Source organism: Lepidochelys kempii, chromosome 4, assembly GCF_965140265.1.
Source record: "Lepidochelys kempii isolate rLepKem1 chromosome 4, rLepKem1.hap2, whole genome shotgun sequence".
Lineage (NCBI taxonomy): Eukaryota > Metazoa > Chordata > Testudines > Cheloniidae > Lepidochelys > Lepidochelys kempii.
The window spans coordinates 108,284,859-108,296,584 of NC_133259.1; the positions used below are offsets into that span (position 1 = coordinate 108,284,859).

General features: G+C 41.9%; 1 protein-coding gene across 3 annotated transcripts in view; it reads right to left on the bottom strand.

Annotated features, from left to right (window-relative positions):
• PACRGL (parkin coregulated like) overlaps positions 1-9,058 on the bottom strand; it is a 32,548-nt gene extending 23,490 nt beyond the window's left edge. The window contains exons 1-2 of one of the 3 annotated variants that reach the window (XM_073342398.1): positions 8,880-9,058; positions 2,662-2,822 (exon numbers count right to left, since the gene is read on the bottom strand). In XM_073342398.1, the coding sequence (XP_073198499.1) occupies positions 2,662-2,805 (144 nt within the window). In that variant the 5' untranslated portion in view covers positions 2,806-2,822; positions 8,880-9,058. The remainder of the gene's footprint in view (positions 1-2,661; positions 2,823-8,879) is intronic. The other 2 variants (XM_073342397.1, XM_073342396.1) reach the window with 2 other exon arrangements.
• Between the last annotated feature and the right edge of the window lie 2,668 nt (positions 9,059-11,726).

The window sequence follows — 11,726 nt, forward strand, 5'->3', positions numbered from 1 at the left end:
ATAATTGTGTGTGTAATTTCACTGTATGTTGGCTTGGATAACAGTGAATTGATGAAACCATGATATTTTTTCACAAAAAGAGATTCTGTTTTAATAAAACTGTTCCTTGTTGACTGAAGCTTTCAATTTTTAGTACTGACAAGATGGCACCTTTCATAAGCATTATGCTTGCAGTCTCTCACTGGCTTTCCGTTCAGCCTACGATGTTACCTACTGTAAACCGGTAAGCTAACTCATCAGCCCACGCACCACAGAACAGTCTCCAGCCACAAGATTTCAATCCCTTTTTCCTCAGGGTTTTGGCTTTATTTCTTCAAAACAACATAAGTTCAGTATATTGAATGCTTCCCTCTCCACTAATCCAGAGTCTTCTGCAGGGGTCTAACCATGCCATGACCAAGTCACAGCAAGCTTCTCTGCTCCCATCTCATTCAGACGTTGCTCCTTGCAGGATTACACTCTACAGGACTATTACCTGAAGATTTCACATGAACTGGATTCTCTTGCCAGGGACTCCTGCTTCTGACAACTGTCACCAGCAACTTTTATGAGTACTAGATGATCTTCCAGCTATCACCTGATCTCTGCCTCAGCTGGGAGGCAGCTGATCAGTCAGAGGGGGCTAGACCCATCTCCTCTTAAAAGGAGTGACAACTACCTTGTATTGAAAACCCTGTAGCCCTTTGCCTGTGTGTATGTATCTTATTTTTTAAAAGGAAAAAAAAATAGGTGAAAACTGAAGTATTTCTAAATAGAAAAAACAATCCTAGAAATGGAGAGATTGCTGTCAAATACCCTTGTGAAAAGGATAAGGAATTAGATACTGTTTACCTCAGGCATTAGGTCTTGCAGACCTTGGAGACTGAATGATTAATAACAAAAGTTAAGAATCTAAACTCACAAATCAGATGAAGTGTCTCCAAGCATAGAAAACATATTTTAGGGAATAAAATGCTTTCTACAGCAATTCTCAAGTTAGGAAGAAGAAAGTCTTGAAAATGATGCGGATACTCACAATAGCTTTGCCCACTTTTTCTAGCTCATGCTACCTCAGAACAGTCAGGGCTGAAGGTTTTAAAAGAAAAAATCATAGTTTCTTATCCACTTATAGTCAGTCTAATGCTGACAGTTCAGTGAAGACAAGAATCTTAAGTATATTGGCACTACATCTTTTTTGCTTTAAAACAAAAAAGTAATCTCTAATCTAACTTCAAGAAAAATAGAACTTTCCCAAAGTAATTCCCAGAGCATATCTTTCAGAAAAAAAATCCAATCTTGATTTTAAAATGTGCGGTGATGGAGAATTCAACATGAATCTTGGCAAATTGTTCAATGGTTAATTAATCTAACTATTAATGTCCACTTATTTCCAGTCTGTATTTGTCTAGCTTCAACTTCTCGCTATTGAACTGTTTTATACCTTTCTCTGCTAGGCTGAAGAACCCATTATTAAATATTTGTTCCCCATGTAGGTACTTATAGACTGTGATCAAGTCACCTCTTAACCTTCTCTTGGTTAAGCTGAACAGATTGAGCTCCTTTAGTCTATCAGGGTAAAACATGTTTTCTATGCCTTTAATCATTCTTATGGCTCTTCCTGCACCCTCTCCAATTTAATCAACCTTCTTAGTGAATAATGGACAAAGTATTCCTGCAGTGGCCACATCAGTGCCTAACAAAGCCAAAATAACCTCTCTACTCTTAATTGAGATTCCTATTTGTACACATCCAAGGATTGCATGAGAGCTTTGGCCACGGCTCTGGGAGCTCATGTTCAGTTGATTATCCACCACAACCCCCAAATCTTTTTTGGAGTCACTGATTCCCAGGATATAGTCCCCTATCCTGAAAGTATGGCCAACGCTCTTTGTGTCTAGATGTACACATTTATATTTAGCTGTATTAAAATTCAATTACTTCAACTATTTGTATGTTCAGAATTGGCAACCTCTTTCTTCAGGAACATTAACTGAAAAGAATGCAGTGTCAAAATTTGACAATTATGTCCAGCAAGTTTTGACAAACACATTTGATAGATATTTCCAGTAGGTCAGCACCAAACTAGTAATCAATGTTGGTAGTGATGTTCAAAATCAATAACCCAGTAAAAAAAATAGTGGAATTTCTAACATATCTTGGTACAATTGTTTAAGTCAGGGGTTCTCAAACTGGGGGCCGGGACCCTTCAGGGGGTCACGAGGTTATTCCAGGGGAGTCGCAAGCTGTCAGCCTCCACTCTAAACCCCGCTTTGCCTCCAGCATTTATAATGGTGTTAAATATATTAAAAAGTGTTTTTAATGTATAAGGGGGGGTCACACTCAGAGGCTTGCTGTGTGAAAGTGGTCATCAGTACAAAAGTCTAAGAACCCCTGGTTTAAGTTTTTCAGGCTGGGTGAACAAGACCTAGTAACCTTCATATCATAAATAGATCCACTGTTGTTTCTGCAATTTGAAGGGCCTGCAACTTACATTTGAAAAAGTTTACTTTCTGGAAAATATAGGACAATATAAAAGAAGATCTAAGCCCTAGAAAACCATAGATCTTCTGTGCTCAAAGATTTCTGTTGTCCCAATTGAATGCCATATTTTTTGTGACTCTCTCACTTTCTGTTTGGCCCTACTCATTTATGCTGGTACAGAAAAATACCATCTCTACATACCGGATCAATAGTTTTGGGGTTAAGTTTATCACTGGGCCTTGGTTGTGGCTTAACCGCAAGATCTGGAGAACTAGATGAAGGAGATGAAGATGTCTTGCTTTTCTGTATTGCAGTCTTTGGTTTTATTTGGAAACCTGATGACATTCTTTTATCATAAATTCCTAGAATGAAAAAAGCAAACAAACCTAAAAACAGAGTTCTCATTCCCGCTTGACAGCAAATTAAGAACTTTAATCCTGATTTTTGTTGTACCCAAATCTCACATTCTAGGTTGTGCAAGGAATGCAGGAAATATGAACCAATGCATATAAATCATGTATTGCTGAACACCCAAAACAGTGCAGGGTAAATACCAATCACTCCATTTTTCAAACACACGCCTCCACATCTCTTTGTTTCCTGCATTGTTGTCCTTTACCACTCTGCTAGAGCAACACCTGCAGTAAAGTGAAATTGAGTTTAGTCAGTTTCACTCTGCTGCTAGTGCCGCACTTAAAGCGCAAAGCTGTTCTCTGGAGGGAAGGAGAGGGGATGGGTACAAATACAACAAAAGAGGAAGCAAAACATTGGAAGGGATAGGAAAGATGGGGAAAAAAGAGAATTTAAGTGCAAGGAGTGATCAAAAATATTCTGAAATAGAGCAAAATCAGAGAACAATAAATAGGGTGAAAGACAAAATGGGAAAAGAACAGAAAATGAAAAGAAGATTTCAAAAAAGATTTCAAATGTTTTAACTTTTTGAATACAGAACACTTTAAAAACTAACAACTAGAAAACATGTACATATAGTGTATTAAATAAACAAAATATTCAAAGTTTAGAAAAAATAGTTATAATGCAGAAAACACAACTCTAGTATCCTTTTAACAGGGGAAATTTTATTTGTAATGTAACATATCAAATCTTCAGTGTGAAACTTTAATGAAGAGCCCAGATTACTACTGAGGAAAGATATACAGTCTCAGATATCACCTCATACTTAAAGAAAGATACGAGAGTTACAAGCTCTTCAGAGATACATGGTGGGGTTTTTTTACAAAAATATTTAAGGTGATTGAATGAGTTATACAAATTAATTTTGAATTAAATAATTGTATTAATTGTGTTGGTCCTGCTAGGATAGTCCAAGTTCCCTTGCTCACAGTGTACACTGTTAAATGACTCAATCATTGAGTCACTGTCTACTGAGAAAACATTTATCAAAATCAATTCTATTCTTGATTTACACCTTGGATTCTCCTCCATGTTTTTTCTTTTTTTTCCCCCCTCAGAACTGTGGCATTCCATGACTAAGGCTCCATGTTTGTCACAGAAGTCACGGATTCCGTGACTTCTGCAGCAGCCCCGGGAGCCACCTGAGCAACCCCTGGGCCAGTCACACTGGCTGCTGCTGGGGTAGTCTAGAGTGGGCCCCCCACGCACCAGCAGCAGGAGTTTGGGTGTGGGGGGCTCAGGGCTTGGAGTGCAGGCCAGTGCTTACTTACTTACTGTGTTAACTTACTTATTGTAAACTACTAAAATAATAAAGGGAAAGTTTAAAAAAATATTTGGCAAGGTATGGAAACTGTTTCTGTGCCTGTTTCATTTAATGTATGACAGTTAAAAGCAGCATTTTTTTTTCTGCATAGTAAAGTTCCAAAGCTGTATTAAGTCAATATTCAGTTGTAAACTTTTGAAAGAATAACCATAACGTTTTGTTTAGAGTTACGAACATTTCAGAGTTATGAACAACCTCCATTCCAGAGGCATTCGTATCTCTGAGATTCTACTGTAACTTGCTAATGCAAATTTATTATCACCAAACTTCTTATTACCACATCATACTTAATGTATTTCTCCAAATGCCAGAATAATTGATCTCTGAATGGTTTCCATATTATAAAAGCTCCAAATAGTAAAACAACAAACTTTAAGATTAACATTATACTATATGTCAGGCAAACAATTCAGTATTGCTGTTGGTGCCAAAATTCAAAATCTACATTCAGCCATAATGATGGTCTTCTTGCTAAAAAGTAACATTAGCAATAAAACAAGAAACCATATTTAGTATGAGAAATGTGGAATTTATTTTCCTCAGCAAAGTATTCAGGAAGTTCACATAATTAGAAGCAGCCATGGGATTAGAGGGAAGGTTCTCTCATGGATTGGTAACTGGTTAGGTAAACAGTGAGGTGGCAAAATTTGCAGATGATACAAAACTACTCAAGATAGTTAAGTCCCAGGCAGATTGCAAAGAGCTACAAACGGATCTCTCAAAACTGGGTGACTGGGCAACAAAATGGCAGATGAAATTTAATGTTGATAAATGCAAAGTAATGCACATTGGAAAACAATCCCAACTATACATATAAAATAAGGGGATCTAAATTAGCTGTTACCACTCAAGAAAGAGATCTTGGAGTCATTGTGGATAGTTCTCTGAAATCATCCACTCAATGTGCAGCGGCAGTCAAAAAAGCAAACAGAATGTTGGGAGTCATCAAGAAAGGGATAGATAATAAGACAGAAAATATCATATTGCCTCTATATAAATTCATGGTATGCCCATCTTGAATACTGCACGCAGATGTGTTCACCCCATCTCAAAAAAAGATATATTGGAATTGGAAAAGGTTCAAAAAAGGGAAACAAAAATGATTAGGGGTATAGAACGGCTTCCATATGAGGAGAGATTAATAAGACAGGGACTTTTCAGCTTGGAAAAGAGGCAACTAAGTGGGGATATGATAGAGGTCTATAAAATCATGAGTGGTATAGAGAAAGAAAATAAGAAAGTGTTATTTACTCCTCATAATATAAGAACAAGGGGCCACCAAATTAAATTAATAGGTAGCTGGTTTAAAACAAACACAAGAAAGTATTTTTTCACGCAACACACTGTCAACCTCTGGAACTCCTTGCCAGAGAGTGTTGTGAAAGCCAATAGTATAACAAGGTTCAAAAGGGAACTAGATAAATTCATGGAAGATAGGTCCATCAATGGCTATTAGCCAGAATGGGCAGGAATGGTGTCCCTAGCCTCTGTTTGCCAGAAGCTGGGACTGGGTGACAGGGCATGGATCACTTGATAACCTGTCTGTTCATTCCCTTTGGGGCACTTGCCATTGGCCACTGTCAGAGGACAGGATACTGGGCTTGATGGACCTTTGGTCTGACCCAGTATGGCCATTCTTATGTTCCACTAGGTAGCAAACATAGTGAAAATATAGTATCTGCAATCTGTTTTAATATAGTGCACAGATCATTTAGTTTAATATTGTTAATTAGTTTAACATTTGAACATGTGCTTACAGACTATTGGAAGAGCACATTTTAGACGAAAAATATTATAATGTAATAACTAGCATGGTCATCCATAGTAAGACACTCTAAATCAGTTTCTCTTCTGAGAATTAATAAAGCCACATGATAAAGATTTCAGCAGAGAAGAAAGTAGTCAACAACAAATTCTAATATTCCAGATATAATGACCTTACCAGCAAAGAGGAACAAAAATTAAAATAAAATATGTGGCTGTGGATAACTGAAAAATGTCAGCACCTGGGGACAAATCAAGATAGGAGTTAAAGACGACAGTAACAGAGTTAGAATTACAAGAAGGGGGGGAGGGAGAGTACTTTACCCAAGAAGACTTCAGTCTTTCTACCACTGAATTTGATATTCATGCAGCCAGGAGTCGACTGCACAATAGAAATGTATAAATGACACACATTTAGGAGAGATCAGAGAGCAGAGGTACAGTGAGATGCATAGAAGTGATGTTCAAGATTGAAACTAGAAATAAAAGCATCCCAATGGCAGAAAACAGACCTAAATTAAAAATCCTTAAACAGAAATAAAACAAGTAAGCATGAGGAAAGGTTTCAAAGCAGAAGAAGAGAGAGTTAGAGTCACAGACTTGTGGAAAGGTAGAATCACAATATCCAGGGCTTCAAATACCAACTTGCTCCTTTACCCATCACAAGTAGGAATTCTCCCTGCACGAGTGGGGACTGGAAGCCATTAGCCAGGCTATAGAAAGAAAGGAGCAGAGTGGCCCAAGCAACACTAAAGGAGTACTTGTGGCACCTTAGAGACTAACCAATTTATTTGAGCATGAGCTTTCGTGAGCTACAGCTCACTTCATCAGATGTTTACCGTGGAAACTGCAGCAGACTTTATATACACACAGAAATCAGGTATTGTTTCATGATTTCTGTGTGTATATAAAGTCTGCTGCAGTTTCCACGGTAAACATCTGATGAAGTGAGCTGTAGCTCACGAAAGCTCATGCTCAAATAAATTGGTTAGTCTCTAAGGTGCCACAAGTACTCCTTTTCTTTTTGCGAATACAGACTAACACGGCTGTTCCTCTGAAACCAAGCAACACTGGCTTCTTTAAAACACCCAAAGGAAGTACTGAGCAGAATTGTAGTAGTGAGGCTCTAGCGAGCTACCACAAAACTGTTGGAATCTACTCTCAGGCACATTCTGGACACTGTAGAAATATGAAGGAGGAACATTAGCATAGGGGCTATCTACACCCTCATTCCTATTCATAAATAGTAACCTAATAATCTTGGAAGTGAGGGAAGTTAAGGAACATTTCGGAAGTTCAGGAAAATGAAGTGGAGGCAGAGGGGGAAGAAGTATTGCTTCCCACCCTTTTCCACTTGAAGAACCTTCTGTGGTTCACAAAGCAGGACTCCCACCTGATCGGCCACAGAAGATTCATCAGATGGAAAGGGGATGCTTCAGGTGGGGCTTTTTGTCTAGGAGTGGTATATGCAGAGGAGTGAAACTATAAGGTCAGGTGGAGAATTATAGTTCTTTGGAGGCACAGAGGCGGGACTATTGGTATATAGAACATATGAAGAAGTTAAGGTCTCTGGAGTGCACATACAGGGGATTATGTAATGAGTACGCACTCTCTATACACCATATTTGAGTGTTATAGATTTATGGGAGGTACATGCAGGGTTATATGAGGAAATCAGCAAGGGCATCAACGGGAATGTAAGCAGAGCTTTGGGGGCATATGTGTCATATAGGTCTACGAAATTTTTGCATGGTTCTATGGAAAGTATAGCTCTATGTAGAGGGTTGAATAGGAAATGTAGGCAGCTGGGGGTGTATGCACGGTACAGGGGAGAATGTGTGGCATGGGTCCATGGGCTGCATGTGGGCTCTAAAGGGGTATGCAGGGTTACAGAGCTATAAGGGGCATTTTCAGGGCTCTGTGGGGTACAGACCAATTGGGATGTATGTCGGGCTCAGCAGAGATATGGAATTTGGGACTGTGGGGATGTTTGCAGGGCTCTGTAGGATATGGGTAGGGTGACCAAAAGTCCTGTTTTGGCAGGGACAGTCCCTTTTTTAAAGCCCTGTTCCAGCCGTTCTGAATTTTTGGCAAAGGTGGATATTTGTCCAGTTTTCTCTTGCCAACTTGATCAGCTGGCAAGAACAAACAAAACAAATGCCCATTTTTTGTCAAAAAAGGTGGGATGTGGAGGAATGTGCTGGGGAACAAGCTGCGATACCAGCTCCACGCAGGGAAGGAGTCACGGCTTGGGCGAGCAGCAACGCCAGACTCGTGCAGAGGCGGGGCTCAGGCGAACAGCTTGGGACAGCCTCACGGGCGGCACTTGGGCTGGGAACCGTTGGGAAAGGATGGTCACCCTAGATGTGGGTCTGTGTGAACAGGTGTTTGCGGGGCTCTGGAGCAGATGTGCGGCCAAGTCCATGGAGGGTGTTTGCAGGGCTGGGGAGGATGCAGGGTTCGGGTCCCTCGGAGGTTTTTAAAAAAACAACAAGGAGTGCGGTGGCACCTTAAAAAGACTAACAGATATATTTGGAGCATAAGCTTCCGTGGGGAAAAACCTCACTTCTTCAGGAGTTTTTAAGGGGCTCTGCGGGACGTGGGTCCATGGCGGCATCTGCAGGGCTCTGGGTGGGATGCAGCTTCCAGGCCGCGATGGGGTGTCAGCAGCAGGGCTCTGGGGTATTGGCGGGATTCGAGTCCCCGGGGGCGTCGGCAGGGCTCTGAGGTGTTGCTGCGGCTCTAGTCTATGGGGCCGTGTGCGGGGCCCCAGGTCCGAGGAGGAGCGAGTCTCGGTCCGTAACTCTGGCGGTTACAGCCTGTCGGCGGAGGAACTCTCGGACGAAGCCCCCCGGCCCGCCGGGGTAGCCCTCCGCCCTAGCCCAGCCCCTTCCCGGCTTCCCGCCGCCACTCTTACCAGGTCCGCCAGAGGCCGGGGCTCCGCAGCGCCTCGCTCTCAGCGACACCTCCAGTCCCGCCGGTTGCTAAGGAAGCTCCGCGGTGTCTACGGGTTGCGGAAAGGCCAAACTTCCTGTGAAGAGACTGCAGGCGGGGCTGGGGAGCATGCGCGGATGTGGGGGGACTCGGCAATTCGCGGGGCGGGGGATGTTCCGTCACGAATCCCCCCCCCCCCAGTTCTGTGCTATAGTCCCGTCCGTCGTAGCCGCGTGGCTGGGCTGCTCGCCCACGCTCACTGTGCTGGTGGGGCCGGGGATCGCTGCGTGGCACAGTCTGGCTGACCCGTCTACACTGGGCAGGGTCCCCACCAGCTCAGCAAAGCCTTGGCCTGGCTCTGGGAATAGGGCGCCCGTGTCCTTTCCTCAGCTGTGTCTGTTACATTGCAATCATTGTCCCCCTACAGGGGATTGACCTTGGCAGCTAATGGCACCTCGCTCAGGCGGGCGGCTCGGGCCTCTCCCCACCAGCCTCGCAGCTCGCCTTTGGCCTCCTAAGCATAATCACTGGCAGTAGGATACTCTCCCTGAGGTCCTAACCTTGCAAGGATCTGGGCAAGAGCCCCTGTGCCCACGCAAAACCCACACATGCCTGGGCTGCCGCTAACAAGAACCACTAAGAAGTCAAAATGGGTGAACGCAGGGCCCGGGATTCTCGTTTTATTCCCACCACTTTGTTCCACCAGACCAGATGGCAATTTTAAATGGCATGAAGGTAGGTTGCTAGTTGAACTAACTAGCCATTGCTGTGCGCATTGGTTCCGTGTCCAAAGCCCAATGTCTCATTAGAAGTTATCCTGCAGTTTTAGATACATTGTGTTACCTGTGGCACCTTAGAGACTAACCAATTTATTTGAGCATAAGCTTTCGGGAGCTACAGCTCACTTCATCGGATGCATACTGTGGAAAATACAGAAGATGTTTTTATACACACAAACTATGAAAAAATGGGTGTTTATCACTACAAAAGGTTTTCCCTCCCCCCTCCCTACTCTCCTGCTGGTAATAGCTTATCTAAAGTGATCACTCTCCTTACAATGTGTATGATAATCAAGGTGGGCCATTTCCAGCACAAATCCAGGGTTTAAGGAAAGGAATAAGCAAGGGGAAATAGGTTACTTTTTATAATGACTCAACCATTCCCAGTCTCTATTCTAGCCTAAATTAATTGTATCCAATTTGCAAATTAATTCCAATTCAGCAGTCTCTAGTTGGAGTCTGTTTTCAAATTTTGTTTGTTGAAGGATAGTCACTTTGAGATCAGAAATCGAGTGACCAGAGAGATTGAAGTGTTCTCCAACTGATTTTTGAATGTTATAATTCTTGACATCTGATTTGTGTCCATTTATTCTTTTACGTAGAGACTGTCCAGACTGAAACCAGACTTAAACTGTGAGCAGTGTGTATTCCTTCTCCCCCAAATGTGGAGTTCCCCCAATCTCACACCTCCTGGAATACCAGTATGGGCAACACCCGTGACAATTTTTCTAAACCTACATTATCACAGTTTAAGTCTGGTTTCAGTCTGGACAGTCTCTACGTAAAAGAATAAATGGACACAAATCAGATGTCAAGAATTATAACATTCATAAACCAGTCGGAGAACACTTCAATCTGTCTGGTCACGCGATTACAGACATGAAAGTTGCGATATTACAAGAGAAAAACTTCAAAACCAGAGTCCAGTGAGAGACTGCTGAATTGGAATTCATTTGCAAATTGGATACAATTAATTTAGGCTTGAATAGAGACTGGGAGTGGTTAAGTCATTATGCAAGGTAACCTATGTCCCCTTGTTTTTTCCTGCCCCCACCCCGGTTCTTCAGACGTTCTTGTTAAACCCTGGATTTGTGCTGGAAATGGCCCACCTTGATTATCATACACATTCTAAGGAGAGTGATCACTTTAGATAAGCTATTACCAGCAGGAGAGTGGGGTGGGGGGAGAAAAACCTTTTGAAGTGATAAACACCCATTTTTTCATGGTCTGTGTGTATAAAAACATCCTCACTGCATTTTCCACTTTTATGCATCCCATGAAGTGAGCTGTAGCTCACGAAAGCTTATGCTCAAATAAATTGGTTAGTCTCTCAGGTGCCACAAGTACTCCTTTTCTTTTTGCGAATACAGACTAACACGGCTGTTACTCTGAAACCTGTCATTAATTGTGTTGTCTGTCAAGCTACGTTAACAAAAAGAAAAGGAGTACTTGTGGCACCTTAGAGACTAACCAATTTATTTGAGCATAAGCTTTCGTGAACTACAGCTCACTTCATCGGATGCATACTGTGGAAACTGCAGAAGACATTATATACACAGAGACCATGAAACAATACCTCCTCCCATCCCACTCTCCTGCTGGTAATAGTTCATCCAAAGTGACCACTCTCCCTACAATGTGTATGATAATCAAAGTGGGCCATTTCCAGCATAAATCCAAGTTTAACCAGAACGTCGGGGGGGGGGGTAGGAAAAAACAAGGGGAAATAGCCACTCCCAGTACCTATTTAAGCCTAAATTAATAGTATCCAATTTGCAAATGAATTTCAATTCAGCAGTTTCTCGCTGGAGTCTGGATTTGAAGTTTTTTTGTTTTAAGATAGCGACCTTCATGTCTGTGATTGCGTGACCAGAGAGATTGAAGTATTCTCCGACTGATTTATGAATGTTATAATTCTTGACATCTGATTTGTGTCCATTTATTCTTTTACGTAGAGACTGTCCAGTTTGACCAATGTACATGGCAGAGGGGCATTGCTGGCACATGATGGCATATATCACATTGGTGGATGTGCAGGTGAACGAGCCTCT